General features: G+C 49.7%; 1 protein-coding gene across 2 annotated transcripts in view; it reads left to right on the plus strand.

Moving 5' to 3' along the window:
- Window positions 1-3,265: 3,265 nt before the first annotated feature.
- Window positions 3,266-25,582, plus strand: part of LOC104329533 (gamma-aminobutyric acid type A receptor subunit theta) — a 77,453-nt gene continuing 55,136 nt past the window's right edge. Inside the window, exons 1-2 of one of the 2 annotated variants that reach the window (XM_009934660.2) lie at window positions 3,266-4,221; window positions 8,229-8,317. In XM_009934660.2, coding sequence (XP_009932962.1) covers window positions 4,142-4,221; window positions 8,229-8,317 — 169 coding nt within the window. In that variant the 5' untranslated portion in view covers window positions 3,266-4,141. The remainder of the gene's footprint in view (window positions 4,222-8,228; window positions 8,318-25,582) is intronic. The other variant, XM_009934659.2, reaches the window with a different exon arrangement.

Raw genomic sequence — 25,582 nt, forward strand, 5'->3', positions numbered from 1 at the left:
TGGCACAACGCTGTAACACCAGCTGCAACTTGGAGTCAGCAGTGGCCACAGGATGAGGCAGCAGGTCAGGGTGTGGGTCTTGCAGCAGAGCAACAAGTAAGAGAGGACTGAAAAGGAATGATTTAATAGCAGAGGACAGCAAATGCCACAAACACAATCCTCCATGGCCTCTTCAGCGTGATTACAGCCACAGCATGTCATCTCTAGCAGCCTCTCACAGCTCTTTTCAGACTCAGAATATGAACTTCAGAAAAACCCATTGCTGGGCTCTCACTGGAGAGCAGACAGCCCCCAGCAGGTGAGGGAGACCCAGCATTTGGGACTTTGGGAGGGGCTCAAGGATGCCCATCTTCTGGAGGGCAGCAAACACACACCTCAGTGAACGTCGTCACTTATCAGTGTGCATCAGTCTTAATGAGACTCAGCAGAGATGGGTGACTAATTCTGAAGCAGTCCCTTATTCATGAACATGGCTTCAGGTAGCTTATTCAAAACCACATAGCAGCTTCTTTGAATGCGTTCACTGCTAAGCAATCGGCTTCCCAAAGTTTCCTGTTGTGGCTGAGTGGTCAGATAATTCATGTGACATGGTTTCTACTCCTGACTGGGCGAACTTGCAAGCACAAATGTCACCATTTGTGACCATAATTTTTCCTCTTCATGTAGGCCTATGACATTTTCTTTCCACTTACCTTTCTGCCACTAACATGCAATCATAGATGGTGGGAGAGAGCAATGCTAAAGGGCCAGAAAAGGTAGGAGTGGAAGGGCCCCGGTGGGGCTAAATGGGGCCTCTGGTGCCCAGAGCCTTGGCAGAGGCAAATGCTTCTCGTCTCCCCAAGAGCTCCTCTCTGGTACCCAGCAGCTTAATTCAGAATAAGTGCTTCAGAAACAGACTGCTGCCAGGAGCCCTGTGCGCTGGCAGCAGCAGACGAGGCAAATACAATACCTGTACAACAGCCAGCACCCGAGAAGCACTGGGGCAGCTCGTCCCAGACTCGGGGCTCCTGGCGGTACAAGTGTTTGTGGGGAGATCTTTCAGGACCCTGGCATATCCGTGCCATGGCTGGCTGTGCTCTGCACTGCAGACCCAGGCAAACCGGGTGAGGCACAAGTGACCACACAGGAGATAAACTGCTCTGTAGAAATGGTGGGACCAGCTGCTTTTCAAGTTGGGATTGAGCCTGACCAAGCACTACCTAGATCTGCTGGGCTGGTTCCTCTTCTTCGACATGCACATAGGGAAACCCTATTGCTTTGGGTTGTCTTCTCAAAGACTTTTAGCAAAGTTGAACCCCTCAGCCACAGGAATCAGGGAGCCACAAGGTTCTGGGGGAGTTTACAAAGCATGTATTGCTCATGACACCAGGGCATGTCGAAGCTTGGGCACCTCCTGAGGGCATACACCCTCAGCAAGACAGTCAGCCCAGCGCTGAGAGCCTAGGAGACAGGTAGTGGCTGCTTTGGGCTACGATGCAGCTGAATAGCACCAGCCATAGCAGGATGTCTTGGTCAAGTCCCTGCATGTAACTGCAGCCTGGGAGGCCACAGTGAGTGGTCTGCAGTGACAACCAGCGGGTAGCATGCTGCGTCCTGGCCCCTGACTGCACACACGCAGACACATTTACTGGCATGTGACAAGTACCACTTATCTGCTTTGGCCTGAGTGAAAACACAGCAGGAGATCACTGCTCTGAGCTTAACTCATGGAGGTCTGGAGGCACAGGGGTGGTTTGGGCTCCAAATCAAGCAGAGATCATTTTCCACCAGCCAGTGAGAAGACATTTTCCCCTCCTGTTCTAGCACAGCCTACCTATAGATGCAAAACCTTCCTGGAACCCTCCTTTTCCCCACAAGCCTCACTTGCTGGCTGCCCCCAGGACCTCCCTGCTGTGACAGCAACCTCAGGTGAGGTGGCCTGAGCTGTGACACCAGGACTGTGCATCACACAACCCAGGTTTTCCTTGTTTTAATGTCTCTGCATCACAACAGCTCAGTCTGGCCTGCAACAGGGAAGCTCTTCAAAATGGTTACTCTCCATCCCCCTTTTTGGGAAAAGGACATAGAGAGTTTGCAATCTGTGGTGTGCCTCTGATGAGGAAAGCATGAGGAGCCATACCAAACATGAGGGAAGGGAGCATTATGAACCCCAGAGCCAAGGATTTGCCCAGCCAGGGCTGGAGCAGACCTCCCTGCAGGGAAGAGGAGGGCGAGGGTGGTGCCCGGCAGCGACGGTGCATTGCCCTGTGCCTCTTCAGAAGCATTTTGCACCTCATCCTGCCCAGCTGCAGTGACACATCTGCCCTGCCCTCTTGGCCCAGAGAGCTTTGGAGACCATTCACACAAAGGGGTCAGCCAGTGCCAGGGGAGGCGAGACTCACCTGCTCATGCGGTCTGCTCTGAGCTGCCAGGCAGGTACAAAAGAGACAGCATGAGGGATGGTCCTGGCCCGAGAGCTTGGACATTTCCTCCTTGAGCCACAGCTTCTGCTCTGCATTCAAAGTGCTGCTGGATCTCTTCTTTTTCCTAGGAAAATATCCTCCATGGAAATACATTACTGCACACCTGATGCAGAGGTGTAGAGCTCCTTAATTATATTACTTTTTAAAGGTAAAGCTCAGAAGTTCACGCACAGGGGATTGTGCCTGTGGAGATTTCAATAGTTGTTACCATTTCAGCAGGCAAAGCCACACAACCAGGAGCTGATTCTCAGTGGCATTTCTGGAAGTTCCAGCTCCCTTTTCCCACAAACTGCATTGTACCCATAACACAGCAGCCTCCAGGGAAAGCTGAGCATCCCTGCTGAGCTGGGCTTCCCTGACCTGGGGAAGTCTCCAGCCTCACCAGAGGCTTCAGATCTTCCCCAGTGACCCAGGAGGAAGCTACCAGGCCACTCTGTCCCACGGCATGGAGACATTCTCAGTAAATCCCCTTCTTTTTTATTTCTGTGGCTGCAGGAAGAAGCTCAGCCTTTGCTGATCTCAGTATTTCAAGCAACCACAGCACCCATCAGCGCTTGCAGCTGAGCTACTCTTGTCCAGGCTCATCCCCCAGCTTGCCAAAATGCAATCACCTTTCCCATCCTCTCCCCTGTTCTCACCTCCCTGGAAAAAAAAAAAAAATCCCCTCTGCAAGCCAGCAGGGGTTAATGTTGTCAGCCATGACGTCAGGATCCCAATTTGTCCGGAGAGTCCCCCTCCCCATCCACAAACTCCTTCTCTCCTCCCCTCCTCTTGTGACTTTGCAATGAGCAGCAAAACTCCACAGGAGCTGCGGCAACAGCACTAGGGAGACATCCAGTCCTCCCTCGGAGAGCAGCTCTTTCCACAGACAGGGATTTATTTATTTTCTACACATGCATGCATGTATGTATTTATTTATTTAATGGGTTGCATTTATTTTTCCTTTTTTAACCCTTTCAGAAAAACCCCAAACCTTCCAAGTGACGAGCCTGAGATTTCCCTAAAATAAAATAACTGCACAGTTGGGTTGCTTCCTCTTCCCCCTCGGAAAATAAAGAGGGAAGGGGGAGCAAGTAGGTAAAATCCAGAATAAAATCATATTGCTAGATAACTCACACCTCCCCCCTCACACACACATACACACACACACACTCTCTTTCTCCTCCTCCTCCTCTTCTCTGAAGGTGGGTAGCAGGAGCCATGCAACATCTGCAGAACCGGATGGCAAAAGAGCAGGAGGAAAAATAATCCAAGTGGAGCGCTCAGGGGACACTGAGTTCTTTTTTTCTTTTTCTTTTTTTTTTTTAATTTTTTCTTCTTCTCCTTCTTCTGCGTACCTGTGAGATTCAATTTCACATTTTGCTGAGCCCATTTTGGGGCATTTTATTTTTCTTTCTCTTGGGATTTTCTCCATTGCCAGAGGATGTCTCTTGTTGAGAGGATGCTGAAAGGAAGAAGAAACGAATTCTTTGACTGGCACTGAAGGGGGGGGGGATATTTTTCCCCCACATTTTTTTAGGTTTTTTTCATATTCTTTTTCTCTAGGAAATCATTAACGGGGGGGGTTGGTTTCTATTTTCCCTCCCCCCCCCCCTTTATTTGGAGGGGGATTTCAGAAGATCCATCCTTCTTTCCCCTCCCCTCCAAAGATTTTTTTTTCATCCTTCGTCTTTGTGGAAATGTGGACATTTCAGGCAGACAGATTGAGTGGAATTGTCTCTGCTTTAGCAGCTCTTTGTCTCGCCTGCTGTGCGCAAAGGTAAGGATTGCGATCCCAGGCTGCAGGGACAGGGGGGCTGATACAGGATTTGTTTGTTTTGGTTGGGGTTTTCTCCATCGATCTGTATGTGGGAAAGGGGAGGGGGTTCTTTCCCCAAATTGCTTTCCCTGTTGCCTGCCGTTGTTATTTCCCAGCCCGTGTCGTTTTAGGGGGAGGAGGGATGCTCATACATGAGATGTGGAGCAGGCTCTCTGCAGACGGAGCCCACCTCGCAGCCCACTTGCAGCGCGTCCCCCCCCACCCCCGTACGCGACCTGGGGGAAAATGAAGCGTTTTGCTGGGGAACATGGTGTCCGCAGGAGCCGGCAGCGTGCACGGCACCGAGCTCTGTGCACCCGCACCCCGGCACAGGGCTGCCTTGGCCGTGCCTGGGTCTGCACGCACCCGCTGCACACGCAGCCACACTCACAGCCAAGTGTGCGGTGCCTGTACCAAAGCCCTGGCTCTGCGGTGTGCGGGAGGCAATGCCTACGTCTGTGCCTCCACACAGATTTGTGGCAGGCAACGTAATCTTCCGTGGGTGCAATCCGTTCAGATACATCCCCGCATGTGCGCGTTCATCCATGCCCGTTCCGGTGCACACACATGTGTATCACAACACACCTGCAGCGCCCAGCATGCTTTACCCGCTCTGTGTGTAGCCATGTAAATGTCTGCACCCTCAAGCTGCAGCTATTCCTGATGCATACCTTGAGCACTTCCCAAGTGATCCAAGCAACCAGAGGTGCAAGCACCCATCCAGCCTGGACAAGGTGTACAGAGCACACCTGTTTGCTCCAACGCAGGCATTTATCAGCTGCCTTCGCAGACAGGAGTAGCACTGCCTACTCCTCCTCACCCTCCCTTCTCACACATACGGGCAGGTGGGTTTGTACCTCTGTGCTGACAGTGTGCATGAAGCCTGCTGGGGGGGGGAGCTGTGGCATTGCCTTGCTTAGCTATGCACAGTGAGCACTGCGCTCCCAATGCACGCATGCAGGTCTCTGCACAGGCTTCCAGATCTGTATCTACAAAGATTTATGTTCCCATAGTTATAAACATGCACATGCGCAGATTCACGCCCACCTTACCCACACCATTCATGCATGGTTCCACTGTGTATGGACACATGCACAGGCATGCCTAGAGGCAGTGTCCAAGCAAATGTGTAAAGAGCAATGCTCATATCAAAAGCCTTTGCTCAGACATGTCCTTGCATGCATGTTTGTATTGCCTTATGTCCAGGACTGATATTTGCCTACAGTCTGCATGTATGGCTGTGCATACCTTAGGCACAAAACACTCTCCCATGTGCACACGCCTGCAGCTACTCCCACACATCCCAGCCAGCAGCACAGGGCGCATATATGTAGATGTTTGGCTGCGAGTGTATGTATATATGCAAAGCACATGCACACCCACACAGAGTCAGGGACACAATATTCAAAAATTCTGTTCACAGGCTGCGTGTTCGTGCTCCCTAAGCAGATGCAGACCCACATTTGCCAGGAATAGCACTTAGATGCAGCTGCTCATCCACAGCTGGGCAAATGCACAACTTGCCTGTTCAGTGGGAGGGACGTGTCTTTTTGGATCAAAAGGAGCACTGAGGGGCAAGAGACCTTGCCCTTAATTGTGATGCCAGTTTATGCCTTCACTGGGCAAACTTGTAGCTGATGAGGAGGAAAGAGCCCCTTATCCCTCTTCCCACTCTGCACCTTTCTGCAGAGCCCTTGGCACATTGGTTACTGTCTCTACCTCAGTTTCCTTGCCTGTATTAAGGAGGTAACACTACTTCCTGAGTGTCCTGTGTGAAGCTAGATGGAAGTGTCTAAATCCCCTGAGAAATACATAGTGTCTATATTATGAATATGGAAATCTATGTACCTAGGAATGACTGTCTACAGATGAACAAATGCTGGTGCACGCCATCAATCCACAGTGAGAATATATACGCAAGCGTGTTGCAAAATCTCACATAACTGCATAGAAATCCACAGGTGCAAGCGGACCTTGCAAGCCTAGACACAGTGTTGTGAAAATGACCACCTGTGTGCACCTCTGGCCTTTTCACAATGATTAAAGCAATGTGATGGAGAGCTGTACCCCTCTGAGGTGCATGCTCAGGAACACAGCTCAGACGCTTCCCCTCCCAGCCCAGGTGCTGAATGGTTTGTCCACGCACCAAGGCTGGGCCTGGAAGTGTGCTGTCTCGCATTTGCACATCCCTATTTGGCTGAGAAATCCCTGCACATACACAGCCTGTGCATCCAGAGCCTTAACACATGCACAGACTCCCCAGTGGTCCCACATGCCTCCACCCACACTGGTATGGAGAGTCTGGACACCTGGGAACCTAGTCTCAGGCACCCAAAAATGCCTGTTTCTGTGCTCCTGCATAAATTGTGTCCGCAGCCCAGTGTCTCGTCACAACCTGATCAAGCAAGATCTGCACCCACAATTACCTCCTCCACACATACTTGATTTGGTCACACAGATGCACACACATGTTTGTGTGTGTTCCACAGCTGTACCCTTGAGCTCCAGTGCTTTCATGTGTCTGCATGTCTGCGTGCACAGGCAGGGAGTCCACACATTCTCTGTACAGTCAAGAGAGCACACGTCTGGCTGTGTGTGCCTGTGCGCAGACACACGGACATGCCAGCGCAAACCCCGGTGTCCAGCGAGGCACGGGGCTGGCTGGCAGAGGTAGTGCTATGCTGCAGCTTTCCAGCTTGACTTGGATGGATGTGGGAGGCGGTGTTGAGAGGGAGACATGCTGTTGTGGTGGGTGACTGCAAAGAACAGCAGTTGTCACCGGCAGGGTCTCTATTCTCATGCAAAGCAGGGGACGAGGGTGGCACAGAGGCTGGGTATTCAGGCAGAAAACCTATATACCCCGCAGCACTGAATAGGTTCAATATTTTTAGCATCCTCTGCTTTCTGGTTTCCCACCTTCAGTTTTGCTTTGGTTCTTGGGCTGTTTTTAGAGGGAGCTCCCTTCTTGCTGAAATGGCTGGAGAAGCTGGATCAGTGTTAGGGGTACGGCTGCCCATGCTGTGTGCAAGCCAGAGGGTCTGGAGGGGAAGGATTGCTGCTCTGGCACACAGGGGGAAAGATGGACTCTCCTTCCCTATCTCTGCCGCTTCATTTGCATTGCTAAGAAGTCACGGTGATGCTGAGTGACAGAAAATGAATTTTTACATGCCAAAGATGAGCTGTATGTTGAGGCCATAGGACCAAAGGAGTATTGTTTTTTCCTTTACTTCAATAATATGAAGAAATACCTGGATGCACTGAGAAGCAGAGGTTGCACTGGGGTGGTGTGACACCACAGGGCTCCTGCTGAGGGGGGACTTGTGTAGTGGGGACCTCAGTGCGTGACAAGTCCATGCTGTGCGGTGGCAGACCAGGTGCAAGTGCCCAGCGTGGCAGGTTAAGGGGAGTGAGCCCTGCAAGAGAAGCTGCAGCCACCCTGTGCATACCTTGGTGGAACAGAAAGGACAATTTCTGCCCGCGTGTGTCTGTGTGCACCCACCTACGAGCAGGGCACGGTGAGGCGCCCCAAGGGTGCCGGTCAGTGGCCAAGGAGAGAGTGTGCATGGTGAGCGGTGCCCATGCTGAGGGGTGCACCAGCCTGGCAGGACCAGCACACACCAGGTGGGAGCACGTGGGGACGGAATGTGGGGTACCCAGGAGTCAGGATGAGCTATAGAAGAGGAGTAAAAATAGCTGTGGAGACTCCTGTGCCACCCCCCAGGACAGCTTAGGACCCCTGGCAGCCCCATGGGGCTCGAGTGCAGGTCGGGGGTGGAGAGCTATGCCAGGGACAGAAAATATGGGTGAGAAAGGAAAAGGGGGGGTCTGCCTGTGGCTCTGTAGCACACATAGGTGCTTTGACACTGTGGGACGTGAGGGATGCTACGGAGGTGCTGCCTGGCCAGGACCCCCGCCAATGTGGCTGGTGGCATATGAGATGACGAGGACTCTCTTCTTTTGTCTTTCAGCCCATCCACTGGGAATATTTCTGTGGTGAAAGAGATTGTGGACAAACTGCTGAAGGGCTATGACGTCCGCCTCAGGCCTGATTTTGGAGGTATGGAGATGGCTGGTTTCGGGAAGCAGAGCACAGGGGCCATCGCATATCTGTGCTGCCAGCTTGGCTGGTCACAGCACGAACTGACCTCGTGGAATGCTCCCATCTGATGTCTCCTACCCTCCACTGTTTGCTAGCTCTCATCTCCTTCTTGCCTTCTCCCTCATGTTTCTTTCTTGCCTCATGGTTTCCCTCCTCCTCTCACTGACTCCTCTCCTCCCACTGTCACCCACTGCTGCAGATAGTTGGGTTGCCCATGGTGTCATTTTTCTGGAGACTTTTTGCTCGGACAGAGACACTCCGCTTTTCCTCTACTCCAAACTTTCCTCCATTGCAGACAACAGGTCATGCGTCCTCCATTCCTGTTCCCATTGCCAGATATATTAGCTCTTTTCCCTGCAGAGGGCTGTGGTGATCGTTGGCAGGGCTGTTGGTTGGTCTGCTAGGCTGTCCCCTCAGCAACAATATGGGATAAAATATTCCCTGGGGAGATGGTGGCCTGGCTGCTATTCAGTAGGAGACGCAAGGATCTGCAATGCCTCTCTCGTGTCCTGTGAGCAAAAAAGAGAGTAGGAAGGGCCGGAGCACTGGAACAGGCTGCCCAGGGAGTTTGTGGAGTCTCCTTCTCTGGAGATATTCAAGACCCGCCTGGACGAGGTCCTGTGCAGCCTGCTGTAGGTGACCCTGCCTCAGCAGGAGGGTTGACTAGATGACCCACAGTGGTCCCTTCTAACCCCTACTATTCTGTGATTCTGTGATTCTGTGATTCTCTTTGTTGTCCTGGTGAAGATGAAATATTAATAATCCTTGGGTGCCATCATACTCCAGGGTACAGTTGAGGTCCATTTGTTGGAGAGGAGCAGGCAGTGGAGAACCACAGCTGACTGCACAGGGAGGGGGATTTGGAGGACATCTGGCTTCAGCCTGCCGAGCTTGGCTGTTTTCAGTCTTTTCTGGGCAATGGTATTTCCTGCTCATGAGGATATGTGTGGGAATAGGGGATCTTCGGCCTGCAGGAGGACAGGAACCACGTTGAGATGTCCTCCAGACTACTGCTGGGAAGCAGATTCATTCTTATGCTCTTGAGGGGGAGAGATACCAGGGCCAATTCCATGGTAATACAAGAGAGGAGTTTTCTCCCAAAGGGCTGATCCAGAGTTCTTTGGATCTGGGGCTAGAGGAATATCCCCACTGGTTTCATGAGGTTTTGAAGTCACCCCAGTGTGTTCCAGTTTCCCATGACCCCATGAACGAACCTGTCTCTCCCTGAAACTTGTGGTTTCCCTACACCTCACCCAAACCTGCCCTCATCCACTCACCGCCCCTTACCCTTCAGCAGAGACTGCCTTCCCTCCCTCCCCAGGCACACAGTCCCCACCACCCTCACCACTGTGCTCTGCGCCAGGGTGGAGTAGGGGCTTTCAGGTGGCATTACCAAGTGCTGCGGGACCCTAGCCTCAGGGAGGTTTGTGGGGTGGGGGAGATGTTGATCCCTCCATAGTGCTCATGGGCACCTGGGAGGTCAATACAGTGCAGTGGAGAACCGCTTTGGAGGGGCTTGCAGCGTTCTGCAAGGAAACAGGGGTTCCTCCTCTCCCTTCTCTCCTTTGAACACGGGATATGGCTGGATTTGATTTAAAGGCTATGTCTGGGAAACACCAAATGTCCCTATTAGCTGACCAGCCCCAATCACAGGAATTGGTGCAGTCACATTTTATGAGGGGGAGAACTGCAGAGATGACATAAAAACTGCAAGAAAACCATGTTGTAAGCCATAGAGATGATTACGATGCAGTAAAACAGTAGGTGATCTGGCTCCGCGAAGGCACAGAGCAGAGGGGTGCAGCGGGTAGCCAAGGGGCTGGAGGTCCAGCAGCCCATTTCACAGCCTGTGTGCTCTGATGCCAGGTTCCCAGGGCATCCAACCACCGCCCCCAGAACATGAACCACCCCTTCCTTCAGCCTGGGCAAGGCAGCACGGGGCTTGGTGCAGGCAGTGCTGCTGACCCTGCCAGGTCTGTGCAGTGCACGGGCTGGGCTTAGCAAGCACTGCGTCCTTCCTGACTGTAAAATGGATGCTTTTGGGCAACCGTTGCATTTTTTTCAATTTTACTCCGAATTCCCAATGTACAAACTGCATTTTCCCTCCCTCTCTCAAGCAGAGAAATAGAAAAACAACAGTAACCCTCTTTCCTGCACTCATCTCACTGTTGCCTTTCTCTCTTCCTTGTCCTTCCCTTTGCTTGTGAGTGCAAAGTCCTGGCTGGCAGCACCAGTTACTGTGCCTTTGGTGCTCGGTCTCCAGGGATGTTCTAACTCTCAGCAAGTCTGCCCCCCCCTCTCCCCGCCTTAGGATAAGCTTCTCCGGACAAAATTGCCCCTGCAGCATTTACAGTTGAGGGAAGGGTGGTCTGGAAGCTGGAGCATGGCATTACAAGCCCAGGGGACAGGGGTGGAAGGTTTCTTGATTCACTGCTATCCCCAGAGCTCACCAGTTCTCTGAGATTTTGGGCCAAATCCATTGCTAGGAGAAATCCAGCGGGATCACACCAGGATGTGTCTAACCCTTTGTGGCTTCTAGTTCATCCACAGCTCTGCTGTGGAGGGGTCAAAGCTCCCCCCAATAAATTGTGTGCGGCTGGAAAAGGCACACTTTGGGCAAAGCCCTGGAACCTGTGTGTATGCAGACCTGCTATCTCTCAGGGATGTGTGGGACTGGACTGAACCCCAGTTCCAGCACCCAGAGGACTAGTCTGTCCTCCAGAACGCTGCCCCGCAGCCCCTCTCATGCTCGACCTGGACCGTCCTGCCACCCCTAGGCTGCCTTCCAGCTAGGCAAGATGGGAGTAAGCCACCTCTGCTGGGGGAGGCAATCACTCTTCACCCATGTGTGCTCTCGCTCCAAGAAGACCAGTCAGGGTGAGCTGTGAATGGCCAAGACAGCACCTCGGAAGGGTGGCAGGTCCTACTTGGAGCCTTGTGCCCTGAAGGAATGGCACGGGGCTCTCTCAGAGCTGGCCCAGCAGTGACCGAGGGGTCTGGCTGGACAGGCAGCTGTCTGCAGGAGGAGTGGAGAGGACTGGAGCAAAGCAGTTACCACTCAGTTGCCTGTGAGCCAGATTGAGCTGCTCCAGAGAACACCTCTACCAGCCAGAGCCCTTGGCCCTCTGCAGCTCAAGGATGAGGGCGTTCGGGGCAGGAAGGTCAGAGCAGCCAGTGCTGGGCACACTAGAGATGCGGGCAGAGAAAGGTCCTTCTCAGACAGACTCCCATGTGACAAAAGCAACCCACAAAAGCAATAAACCAGGCTGCCCTCCCTTCCTCCTTCCTCTACTCTTTCCCTGTTGGTTTTCCCCGCCTCTTCCTCATACAGAAGTGTTGTTTTGTTCTTGCCATCCTCCCCCCACATCAGTGTGCGGTGACAATCACCCCTGCACTGTCCCCACCTGCTCAGCCCTGCAGGCAGGGTACCACTTCCGCATCCTGGGGTTCCTCCTCCATGCACCCATGGTTACTACCCACAGAGCAGGAGGGAGCTGGGGACCTTTGGATAAAAAGGCACTGGAAGAGCCTGTTCCCGTGTACCATTTGTGCTGCTTGCCATGGCAAGGCAGATCTTGGGTCTCACAACCTTGCTAAGAGAGCCAGTGCTTCCATGGCACAGCAGCCCCAGGCTGCCCTCCTCCTTCCAGCACCCCCAGTGTCCCCGGGATGTGGTGCTTCAACGGCTCCAAACGCAGCTCACGGCTCCCCAGTCCTCTTTATTTGAGAGAGAAAGAGAACTCCGACTAATGCCAAAAGGAGGACAGGCCTGCTGGGGATTGCAGTTCACTTTTTAATTTTGAGATGCCTCGTTAGCTCTGGGCCAAGCTGAGTGGCTGAGAAGCATCAGCCACTCGCTCTCCTCCCCTCTCCCCCACCCCCTTGGAAACCCATTAGTCCGATGAGCAGGTCGGCTCTCAGGGGTGGTGCAGTGGCAATGAGTGTGACGTGCTCATCTGGGGAGCGGTGCTGAACGGGGGGATACATGGGAGAAAGGGGGAAAGTTGGAGCCACGTGGAGGTAATGGAAAAATCTAGGAGCAACTCCTCCAGAAAGCCATCCTGGCTCAGTGGGGACAGCCCAAGGGGGTCAAGCACCAGGTGAAGTGAAGCTGAGGGGCTGGTGTTGAAGGGTCAGCAGGTACATCAGTCCTTGAGGTGCAGGTGGTAAATCTTTCCAGTCTGGGGAGCCCTGGACAATCCCCTCTTACTTCTCAGCCACAGTCCCCCAAGCCCTAGAGTAGCACACCTTGCTGGGTGGTACATGTAGCGACCACAAAGCCCAATTTTCATGGGCTAAGGAAGGAGATGGCCTGGGACTGAAAGAGCAGGGGGTCATGGCAAAACAGGTCTAAGGGATTTAGCCAGGATTGCGGTGGGGATCTGGACCAGCCTTGGAGAAGGGAATTGCAGGGTAGGAGGAAGATCCAGCCGGGGCTCTTGGTCTGCTGAAGAGGGAGATCTCTGTCACGGTACTGCAAGATCAGCAACGACGCAGAGTGAGGTCTTTTGGCAGGGTACGCTGGAGAGTCTGCTCAGCCCTGGGGGAGCAGAGCAGCATAGCTTACAGGGAGATCAAATCACAGGTGGGTGTCATCCAGCTGGCCCTGGCCTGGGGGATGGACAGCATGGGGGGCAATGTTTAACGGGTATATTGCAAGAACAATAATTACACCACAGTAAGGCAAGCAGGATGCTCATGATTTAGGACTGGATGAGCAGAGGATGCTGTAGATCAGGTCTGGGAAGCATCGCAGAGCCGCGGATGGGGGGAGGGAGGGAGCAGCACCCTGGTTATTTTAAGTGCTCTTAGGTACTCACTTTCAGAAGCATTAGTTCCATACAAGATAAAAATAAAAAGAAAGGAAGAAAAATAAAGAAAGAAAAGAAAGAAAGCAAATGAAGACTGTATTGCCCCTGGGTAGAGAATGGAATGAAGGAATGGCAGGAGGATCCCACTTCAGCTCAGTGACTCAGCTGCTCTCTGTTGGTGCAACATTTCCAGACCAAAACTTTGCAAGAGTTTCGAGCAGATGGTTCTGCTTCCCAGAAGCAGGTGGAAAGTGGACACTTTATGGTTTCCCAGCATCATTTACAGACCTTGTTAGCCAAAAGCAAGGTGAGGGCATTCTCTTCTCCTTGCTCCCAGGCCAGCTAGAGTGCAAGGTTGCTAGTGTTTCTCCTGGGTGGTGTGTGCAGTGTCTGAAAATGCCTGGTGAAAAACAAATAACCGGGAAGCCCTCAGGATTATGCAGTAAATCCTATGTTTTCATGCCTGTGGATGCAGCAGCTTTCCCTGCCCCATTTTTGATTCAAAATTTCCTAAGGAGCATTAGCACTTAGAGAGTCTTGGATTGAAACGAGCCTGTGTCCCACTCCTCATCTGCTCTCCGGCATGGATCTGGCTTCCCAGCGCTTGTCACCCTCACCCAGTCTCACTCCTCTCCTCAGACACCCAAACACCTCCTTAGCTGCAGTATCTTGGCCTCCCTCCTTTCTCTCTCCTGCCCTCAGCCCCTGTCTGCTCCATCTCACCTGCAACCTCTTGGGGACCCAGCCTGCCCCCATGTCCTGCTTGTTCACCAGCATATCTTCTTCAAGGACCATTCCTAATTCAGCAAACCTGGGGATGAAATCCTCAGCCCTTCCCTGCATAACGGCATCACTTGAAACACAGAATTGTAAAAATAAATGATTGCTGATGCATACAGTGTTGCAGTGAAGGATCGTCAGTAGTTCAGGGCTCCGAAACTGGCGGGGCTGGCAGGCTGAGCGGCTGTGTTGGCTTGCATGAATGCGGCAGGAGGTGGAGGGGGACCCGAGCCCTGACCCACCAGCCCTGTGTGGCTGGGAAACAGCCGGCCTTAGTGGTCCTGTACTGGAAGGAATGGGAATTGGGTTTCTTATGTAGTCAAGGCTGGTGGTATTGCACACTGTTACTGCTTCCTGAAAATGTCCCTGTTTTCCACTGCGTATAAGGTTCAGCCACAGTGGTTGTGTTTTCTCCATGCAGCTAGCTTGCTTTGACTTTTTGAAGGGGAGGGGGGAAATTTTAGGCAAAATGATTCAGGAATTTCTGAGAACAAGCTGAGGCATGTACATGCTGGTTTTTTTCCTCTGCTAAAATGTTGGGGGGTGAAACTGGCAACACCTCCAGTGGGGCTGGCCCAGGTGCGTGTGTAGGAGGTGGGTGCCTGGGGCCCAGCCACCTGGCTGGCACTAACACTGTGGCCCCACCACCTCCAGTGCTGGTGCAGCATCCCAGGGTGGTGGTGCTGCTGCAGGAGAGCCAGGGCATGGGACAGGGAATCAGGCACTGGTCCTGGGTTGTCTGTTTTGAGGGCAGTAGGAGCTGCAAACCTGCTTTTCTAGGGCTTAGTCCTCAGCTCTCTAGCTCTCTTCCCTTCCACTTCTGTGACAAAACTATTTAAATCTCAGAACAGCCAGATCCAATTTTCCCTACGTTTCTGAGTTGCCTTGAGCCAACTCTTTTGCACGCTTTGGGGCAGGGAATTGAGACTTAGCAGGAAGGCACTCCTCCCGCCAGGAGCACGTCCTTCACTATCTGCAGGAGATATTGCCCAAAGCTGGACACAGGGTTAACCTGAAATGCTGCATTCCACAGAACCTGACTACAGCGGGAAATATCACTCTTCCTTCCCTATACACAGGCAGGACAGAGGAGCAGCTCTGGATTCGAAAGCAGAGGGGTGGGTATGGAGCAGACTGGGGAAAGGAGTAAATTGAGGAAGGAGAGGCAGGAGCTGTCTGGAGAAGCCTGCAAACCCCAATGTCACCCAGGGCCAGAGAAAAGGTGGATATGGCACCAGGGCTGCCAGCTGTCCCACTTTCCTTCCTGAAAAAAGGGTGTTGAGAAAAGTGTGTTAAGAAAAGGATTTCAGTAAAACTGGCTGCAGCTGTGCAGCCTTCACTTCCTCCCCCATTTATGTGACTTCTGGCTCCAGACCATGGGTCACATGCTCTCTAGGGCTAGTCCAGAAGGAAGATGACAACCTCCTGCTGTTTTGTCTTACTTCATTAACGAAAGTGGCAGGAAACGAAAGGATCCAGTCCTTCTTGGGACATATGTGGATGTTAACACATTGCCACACGATGGAATTTCTATTTTTTTCACTTTGCTCTTTTTATAGGAAATACATGCTGTGAAAAGGACTTTGAGGCTGTAAAGTCAGATGCTCAGGACTTCAGAAAAGCCAGAATTGGGGTTACTCCCTGGATCTATATTTGGTCCCCTTGTGAGGGTGCATCAGGAGGCAAGGTCCAACAGTTGCTTCCTCCTGAACACCTCTACGGAGCTCATTAAGAGACACCATTTACACACGGAGCTGATCTTTCTTGTTCCCTGTATTCAAGAGGGGGACAGGCTGGAAGCATGACAGTGGAGACTAGCTGAGGTGGTCATAGCAGGTGGTTAGGACCGGTTGAACCAGACTGGGGTGAGATGCAAGTCTGATGCAAAGACTGCAACTGAGCAGGCAAAGACCATCTTGGGCTCATGCTTTCTTGACTGCTCTGTATCTGTATCTTTCTTGACCTGCTCACAACACAGGATTAGTTGTTTTTATAACTGTTGTCAAGTGCACTAGTACAGCATGGATATGTTCACACCTCCCTTCTGAGAAGTCAAAGGTAACCCCTGCTGTGGGGTGCCCAGCCAAAACACCTGATTTTCCAGAATACTTAGCAGCATTGTAGTCAGCACACTCTATGTTCGAACCACAGCTCCTATTGATTTCAACCACAGCTGTGAGTGCTCAGCCCCAGTGCCCCAAGAGAGGGACATGCAGAGTTCACAAAAACCTGTGAGGTTTAGGTGACTTGCGCAAGAAGGAGCACATAGGAATCCGTGTGATACATCCAGTCCTGAAGAACAGGACTCAGCTACGCAAACATCTTCTTTCCTTTCCTGGAGGCTTCCCCCTCACTCACTGCATGGCTATCAGCTTCTTAAGCAGATCGGGCAGGGACCCCACTGTCAGTGCTGTCCTCCGGTATGTAATCCTACGTCATCCTCAGAGCAAATCCATCCTCTATCAAACAAGAAAAGGAATGAACAAGGATCCTGTGGACTGTTTAATTAAGAACTGGCTCTTCAACATCTGTTCACCAGTGGGCATCCTTTCACCTGACTTTCACCCATTTTGTTTTCTCATACATTTTTTTGAGTGCAATAATATTTTAGAATATTAGACCAGTCCCTTCCTCCAGTGTGACAGAGCTTGCAAACTTCTTGCTGCATGTTGAATGTATTTGTGCATTCCTCTGTGGCCCCACAAGATCCTTATTATCCTCCTTCAGAGAGAGGAAGCTCTGACATACAGTGGTGGAGGGAGTTTTGGGTGATGTGACAAAGACAGCAATGAAGATGAATTCCCCTGAGTCTCAGCCAAGAGTCCAATTGGACCTGGGTTTGTGAGCAGTCTGTGCCCCTGCCCTAAAGCTGTGCTTGGTAGTACCAAGCATTGTTTTCTGGACTTGGTATCCAGTGGAGGACATGTGGTCTTGCTGTCATCCATTAAGTCAGTATGCTTTCACAGGAACTGGACGAGATGTTGATTCTCAGGTTTGTGCCAAAGCCCATGTCGGATAATTGCATCTGGTTGCCCTTCTCCTTCCTTTTCATCCTCAGCTGATGCAGTCTTTCCCTACAGCTCCGCTCGGCCCCTGACACAGCCACTTTCCAGTGCTGCTGGAGCTAGTCCATGGTAGTGCACCATGGCTAGCGAGGGGCTCTGAGATATCTCTCTAAAAGAAAGATGTTATCATAATTTTAACAAAATATTTATTCCATTAATTTTCCCTCTTAGTCATAGGTTTTTTATGACTGAATACAATACATTCAAGTTATTGATTAGTAGAGTAATTAGAATACTTCTTAATTATTTGACTGATTAAAAGCAGATTGTTGTTTATAGCCAGTTAGGAGGATGTTTTCCATGTCACCTGGACCCATCTTCCTCCTTGACTAACATCTATGTAACACTCACCACTTTTGAGATTATTCCTGTTGGTAAACTTGCCTTTGAGGGACTGCCACTGAAAGCAAAATGTAAAAAGAGTGTAAAACCCATTAGTACAAGCCCTTTTGATTACTCAAAATATATTCCCACAGCCCTAGAGCTGTTCATCAGAGCAGCTTTGCATATCTGCATTGTTCATTTCCTAAGACTCCCAATATCCCAGTTAGGCAGAATAAGATTTTTAACCCACATAGCGCGAAATACAAAAGCCAAGGAAGATGCTGTAGTTTTACTGCTACATGAAAGACAGACTGTCTGTGCATGTCACTTTTCTCACCTATGTCTGGTTCAATGAAAAAAAAGTTAGAGGCTACTAAAGTGTCAGGCTGAACTGATGTAAGATGGTTCTTCAGTGGTAGCGACAGCATTTGGTATGGAAGTCTGCAAGATCCATTCTTGCAGATAGCCCTTGGTGGCGTTTGTTAAGTGTCTATTTATATCTTGATATTTCATGTGAAATATCATGCACTTGTTAAAACATGACTAGAAACATGGACAAGACAAATGATGTACTTAATGATGGCATAAAGCCCATTAAAGGGATTCACATCACAGATGTGAGAAAGAGAAATGTTGGATGGTGGAGCCCTATAGCACAAAGAGATCAGTCAGATAAACAGGTATTCTGGAGATCCAGTGATTGATCCTGTTCCCATTAAACAGAAAGAAACAGAGCTTGCCTCAGTCAGCCCTTCCTCCCAGGCTATAGGAGTGCCGCTGTTTGCTTTGAGCAGGGTATGAATTTCAGGCTGGTTTGGGGAACATGGATCATGCAGTTCCTATAGGCTATTCTTCTAGTTTTGGCATTTATCCTTGGTTCTGTGTCAGAGCTAAAATCTCTTTTCTCTTCTCTGATCTTTCCCCCCTCCCCTTCCTGCTTCTCCTGCTCTTTGCAGTACTGCAGGAATAGTGCTGTTAAGTAATAGTGCATTTGTAGATGTCTGTGCTTGTGACAGAGGTGAGCATCAGCCAAACCTACCATGGCTTGAATTTCCCTCTCCAGACCTCAAGACCTCTTAGTTCAAGTCTGGGATAGCTCTGAGTACAGTTATAGTTGGAAAAGAGCCTCTGTAAAAATTACATCTTGTTGTTCCATATTTATTCTCCCTCAGTGGTTTCCATGTCAAATTTGCTCAGTTTACCAGTCAAAACAAGATATTTCTACCTGCCAGCTCTGCCAGCTCAGCCTGGGCTCTGGAAATCAAGCTGTGCTCTCTCTGCTCTGGACATCATCACCAGCCAAAAAGGATTCTCAAATCAGGGCTGAGCTGGATGTGATTTTGATTATGCACGAGTATAATTTGTTCTCAGGTAGTATTAGGGGCTCTGTGTGACAGATAGCAGCAAGGCTCCTGTGCTGTACAAACACTGACTAACAAATCTTCCTCACTACCTGTGGATGATGGGCCACCGCTAGGTCCATTTTACATCTAGGGGACACCAAGAGGGGGCAGCTTGTTGAGGATGACACAGAAAACCCGTGGCAGAGCAAGGAATAGCACTAGGAAGTTCTGCTCCCTGCTGCTGCTCTTTACCTGTGAGAAGACACCTGAGCACCTTCAGTGCTCTGGTCCACTTCTTGGTCACTAAACCATGACCTTTCCTTTGACTACAGTAGCCTGTGAAATCCCCAAATGGAACAGGCGGGTAGGCCCACTTCTTGCTGCAGAGAAATGGAAGAAGTATAACCATAGGAAAGGGTCTTATACGCAATGGGCATTAATTTTGTTCACAAAGAGTTCCCATTCTGGTGGATGGAGCAGGAGGACATTCCTCACCATCCTTTTCAGAAAAAAAGAAACTTTTAGAACTTGATCATTGGCTGAATATTTCAAAAAATTATATGTGGCAGATAATATATTCACTGTGTATGATCATGTCATATAATAGAAAAAGTGGGAAGGATGTTTTGGCTGTTGGACTACTTTCAACCTTCACTCTTCTTGTGCTTCTGTAATGAATTTCACCATGGGCTGTCAGCAAGAAGGGACACCAGAACCTTCCCTGTCCAGTGCAAGACTCCACTCTCTGAGCCCGCAGGGTCATTTCAGCCACTAAAAGCCATGGTAGGCTCTCATCTACTGTGCAGACCAACCCCTACCAAGAACAACGACCCAGAAGCGACATGACTTACTTGGTTCCTATGATAATTTATCATCCTGTGCTTGCATTTGGGACCAAGACTCATCAGCTGAGATGTGAAAACACCAGACTGCCCCTTCCTTTTCCACAGGTCATATCAGCATCTGCGCTGCAGAACCAGGATGGGTTTTCTGTTCAGAAGATTTTTCCAAAAACATCTCCTCAGCTACCAAGCGGCTTCCTGGTGTTCTTCTTCCTCTTCTCTTACACATTGGCCACAGTGAGACAATCCACCTGCAGGCTTCTTTAAGGAGCTTTGTGTTAGTGAGACCACAGCAGATGACTCCTCCAGGTTGGGGGAAACTTGTGCCATGGTAAAAGCCATGTTCAGGGGCTGCACCAGACAGTTCAACAGGGAATGCATAAAGAAGGGGGCTCCCCACGGCAGGTGGCAAAGCTCTGGGTGTAACATCAGAGGCTGTCACACTAGGAGAGGAGGCCACCCAGGTTATGGGTAGGAGCTTACTGGTGGGACATTGTCACCTGAAGAAGGAAACCTCCTCCAGCTGGGGAGAAGGTCTGCAGGAAAGCCCAGCCTGCTGGCCTCTGGGAAAGGTCTCAGCTTGGTAGGAAATTTTCGAAAGTGAGGGAGACGGTAGGCTATGAGCTGAATTTTATTTCTTATCCTCCTTTCATAGCAAAAATAGAATATTCATCACAAGTTCCCCTACATGTTTTTCTTCCCTATTGCACACTAGCTCCTTGCTAGTATTTGAAGCTAGAGAAAAAAAATTGATGAGTACTCAAGTTAATAATGCGTGATTATTATGTTGATGAACTGCTGGAGATGAATATATATGTAAAAGCTCTGCAAGATTTGCTCATCCATGCATCCTGAGCGAAAGCGATTATTTTGGTGAACAAATGGCAGTTAGTTCTGTCTCTTAATATGAGGTGCTGAGGTGAAAGGTAATCTGGTGACTTTTGTCCTGCTGAATTTCCAGGACATTTTTGCAAATTGATTATTACTGAAATGGTGGAAACACCAGTGCAGGAGTCAGTCTTTCCAAAATGACAAACTCACAAACTTGAATTCTTCTTCCTACATAACTCTTGAAATTCTCAGTCATCACTGAATTTGAAAGATTTTCTCTGTCTTTAGGCTGTGGAGAAAAAGCAGAACAACCTGAACAAGGCACATCCAAGACACTCAGAAACTGGGAGATGGAAACATATAATCCCATATATAACATTTGGAAAGGGGGAGGTTTGTTTGTGTGTGTGCTTTGCTTCTCATGATTTCTAACTCAGACTCATGATTTTAATGTGAATGTCATGATATTTTCAGGCCTGACTCACTCCTTTTTTTCAATACTTGTGCTGTAAATTGTCCTGACTGTCACTGAGCATAAGCCTTGGGCACCGTGCAACCCCAAAGCTCTGCCTCTGAGCAGAGCCAAAGGGCCACGTGCCCTTCACACGCTGAGCAAAGGACCGGATGCTTGGTATGGGGAGGTGGTGGTGGGAGGTATCTGAAGTCAGTACTAACAAAAGCCCTAATAGCAGGATTTATCAGTAAGGATAAGGTGGGCACTGGGACAGGGCTGTATCTCCACATAGGACTTGACAGAAGTAACAAGCGTGACCTCCTCTTACTTGGAGACCCCAGCCACTGACTTTGCGCTGTGTTGGGAGATGAAGGACCATGTCCAGCACTGTCAAAAAATCATCTCATTGAGGTATGGCAAGGGGGCCACAGCAAGGCTCTCCCCTGCTGCTCCTGGATATCCCAGACCTGATTTCAATATTTGTGCAAGTTTGACGTGTCTTGATCTGGCTATCTTGTTTCTTTTCTTTTTTCCCCACATGCTGCGCATGTCTGACTGGATTCAATCAGGAGTTAGATGCTGGGGTATCCTTTAAAGACAAGAGTCAGTAAACAATGATGAGGAGGTGTAACTCATTTAAAATTGAAAATGGGGAAAAAAAGGATAACACTTTCTTGTTGTCACTTTGATAAAAACAACCAGTCCAGATATTTTGTTGTTGTTACAAATACTTCCAAGATGGAGTAATGGATTTGATATGAACAGAGAAGCTTGTGTTAACCCATTTAAATTAATTTGGTTCGGCTCATTTTCAGCTAAGGGGATTAGATGGCTCAGGATTTGGTAATGTGTGAGAGTGTTTTCCCAGACAGGTCACATACTCAAGTACAGACCAGGTCTGCAGTTGTTTGGGGGGTGATATTTCCAGTGCACTTAAGAGAGGCTCCTCCATGTAGCAGACATTCATTGGTAATGTGCCAGAAAAGCCCAACACTGAAAATATGGGTCAGGACCTTTGTGCCCTGAGTGGCCAGATGAGAAGTGAGACAGACTGATAGGCAGTGTGGGAGAAATTTCCACAGCTGCCAGCTAGTGTGCAGGAAAAATTGCTAAATGTCCTCACCTGCATGCCAGCCTGGCAGCCCCACCCAAGGAGCGTGCATTTGTGGACCTTGTAGCACCAGAACTTGTGCAGGAATCCAGCATTTTGGGTTGTAAAGAGTGTTTTCCAGGCTGCGAGGAGCCCTAGGAGTGGGACGGCTCTGAGACTAACCTGGTGAGCTGGAGATGAGGCAGAAGGGCACAGCTGCCTGCACTGAGGCTTGTGATGAGTGTCTCCTGGTGGAAAGCTGTAGGTAGGTGGTTAAATGCCCTGCTCCCTTTTGTACATTTACATATGGGGTGCAAAATACTTAGTGTCTGTGTGCAATCTTTTCTGAAGATCTGCCCTCTTAAAACGCAGGTTAGTGGGTGGTGGGCTGGGAAATAAGGAGCAGAAGGGTGCCAAAGGCTTCTGAGCCTGCCTGAACTGGCAGTGGCTCTGAGAGTGCAGACAAGAGCCCAGGCTGGCTGTGAGGAGATGGAATAAGCAGGAGCTCTGAGGGCCTTGAGTAAAAGCAAAATGGCTGGACTGCTCCTGAGCCCACAACAGCTTCCCAGGCAGGCTGCCCTGGCAGGGCCCAGAGGGGAGGTGCATTTGCCTGCCAGGATCCTGACAGAGGTAGGAGGGAAGTCTTCTCAGGTGGAGATATGTGGGGTGGCTGATTAGTGTGGGTCTGAGGCTTCACATTGTTGCTGGGGAAAAAATGCCCAACTTGTGTTGATCTGCTGTCGATGTACAATATACGCTTGCTCAGGAAGCCGTGTTGCCCACCTGCTACTACTCTTGGAGAGTAAGAGCTGAAGGGATCTTGTGATGGTCAGTGTAACCGCAGGACCAATGCAATGTTTCGTAGTGGCCAGCTCTGCAGAGAGGGATGTAAAAGCAAAACACAGTGTGTGCCCTGCAGACTGCAAAGCCACGGAGCTGGTCTGTGTGGGTGCCCGGGAAGACACAAGGAGAGAGTCCCTGGAAGGGTAGGGCAGGTGACCAGCACTTGCTCTAGCAGGACAGTGCACCAGGAGGTCAGGGCATTGCCTTCATTTCCTGATGGTCAGATCTGGATCTGCCTGCTGCAACCATCCTGCTCTGACAAAGAAACTGATGGCTGTGGCACCTCTGCAAAGTAAACTGTCTGTGCTCTGGGCTGGGTGTTCCCAACTACCATCCATCCCTTGGTAGGATGGTAGTTGCGAATAGGTACTCTTGGTAAAGTTACTCTTAAAGAGTTGATTGCTTGAGACCCACTGGTAGTGCCAGGTTGATAATGATCAGGTCTAGTAAAGTGATGTAGTTGTCTATGTCTGTAAATTAGAGCAAATATGCAGTTTGATAAACCTAGGAACATATTTTCCCCTCACTTTGCTGTAACCTTACCAAGTGTGCATCACCCAGGCAAGCGATACGCATTTGGAAAATTATCTTCATCACTGAGGATGAAACAGCTTTAAAAATCTGTCTCCTGGATATAGACTTAGGCTTCTCCCAAGAACAGCTGGTATTCTGAGCAGTCAGTGATTTTTCTTAATGCTGAAAGCCCTGTGTTTGTGTACAGGTGCTTTGCTGAACTGAGTCCACCAGTAGGGCTTGATGTCTACTCTCTTGTTTCTTTTTTAAGGCTGTACATTTGAGACCTTGTTTCTATTCAGCTTGGGTAGCTGTCTACTAACATCTTTTAAAATCAGCCTTGATTTAGCTTTCTCTGTAATCCTTCAATACCTCTGGGACAACCTTTACACTGTTTTTGCAGCCAGTTGATTGTTCTCTCTTGCTTCCAAATTTCCATGGGATATTTGCAATATCCCACTCTAACACTTACTAATCCATTAAAAATACCCATGAGATAGATTAGGTAATCCACTGTGCCTCACAGGTTGTGCTCCTTAGAATAGTCCTTTCCCTACAACAGTCACAGAAGCAGTGCTACATCTGCATTGGGAAAGCATTGCTCCTCCAGAAGGATTCCTCAGCACTGGCTCACAAGCAGGCACAGCTTGCTTGAGAAAATGCTCTGTATCTATTCAGATCTACAGGGAGAGCTTCATTTGGCCACATGCTGGAAACACGTCTGCCATTATCAAGGTTAACCTGTGTGTTTGCAAAGAGTACCACAGGATAACAGTACTTGAGTGGTCAGTTCTGCCTGCTCTGCAAGCGTTGTGTCTCTTGGCTCCTTGCTGAAGAATTGGCTTCATTGCTTGCTTGGAGGAAAGCCTGTCTCTTACCGAAGCCCTTAATTTGTTCAGTGTTTGGATATTTCAGAAGCCTGCTCAAAAGCTATGCTATGATTGCACCCTCCCTCAGCTGTTCCAGCAAACCTGTGTGCTGTCCTTGATATCACCTTGATATTGGTGAGAGCTTACTCTAACTTTTCATTTCTCTTGGGAAGTCCCTAGTATTCCCCCTTCTTAAATGAACAGTGCAAACTCAGTCATCTGACTGGATGAGGTGAAAAGCAAGGCTGCCAGGAGAGCAGAATGGTACAGGCTGGAAATTCTCATTAGCCTCCTTGCACAGGGTGACACTGTGTCTGGTCTGATGTGGATGGATGGAAAGCCTAGCAAGGTTAGACACAATTTTGTTCTCTACACAGGCTCAGCAGCTTAAAAAGTGCCAAACACTCCTTGAAGAAGTATGGCAAAATGCAGGATACCTGTCAGGCAGAAGAAACTGTTTTCTGCCAAACCTACTTGGAGACTAGCTGCAATCTCCATGAGAATTAGTGGTGGTAGGTACCGCTCCAGCCCCTGCAGAACAATGGATCCGTGGGGAAGTAGCAGGCATTGACAGCCCCAGATAGTCTGGAGACCAGAGCCCTGTCTTTCAGCTCCAAAATATGATGTTTGCGTCATGTGGAGGAGACTCCTCAACAGCAGTGAGTCCCTCGTACTCCCTGTTCCCCCACAGACAAGAATGCAATGTCATATTTTCTGACTTGCCATGAGAACATCCTTCTTTCTGGTACTGTAGAACAGTGGCCAAAAGCCATGTCATGATATGCTCTGGTCTTTTAAATCTGATTGATGTCATGGAGTGACCTGCTAAGAGTAGGGGGAGAGCTTTGATATCAGCCTTTGAATGTGTGTTTGATGTTCCTGGCTGTTGTGCTGAGCCTGGCAAGCTTAGTGCGCAGCATTGGTTGAGGGTGGGGGAGAGGTCATGTAACTAAGAGTAAAAAGCCAAGTGGAAGAAGGATTGGAGAGTGTTTAATGGGTATTTAAACCTAGATTTTTTTGGAAAAGTTTAAGTAAGTTCTTAAGATCCCCTGCTGAACTTGGTGCTTCTAGATGTCACCGCAAAACAGAGATGCTGGATGAAAGTGGTTCCCAAAACATTGCTACTTTTATGATACATGGCCAACTTTTCTCACTTCTCAAGCAATCTTAACACTTAGTCAGTTTATTCTTGATGCTGTATCTAAGCCAAAAAAAAAGGAAAGTGTTGGAAAACTTCTTTGTGATTTGGCCTGGTGGGATGGCATCTTTTAGATGTTGTCCTATTAATTCCTGTAGCAGAGCCTCAGTCTTGAGATTTGTGAGTGCAGCTATTATGCAGGTAGCAATTTGTGAATTCCTCTCACAATCCTCCTTTATGGTGAAAACCCAGGAACATTTCCATTCTCCTTGTCCTGGAGTGTAGGTATAGACTCCTCCACAGTGAATTTGAGTGTCCTG

The sequence above is a fragment of the Opisthocomus hoazin genome, chromosome 14, assembly GCF_030867145.1.
Source record: "Opisthocomus hoazin isolate bOpiHoa1 chromosome 14, bOpiHoa1.hap1, whole genome shotgun sequence".
Lineage (NCBI taxonomy): Eukaryota > Metazoa > Chordata > Aves > Opisthocomiformes > Opisthocomidae > Opisthocomus > Opisthocomus hoazin.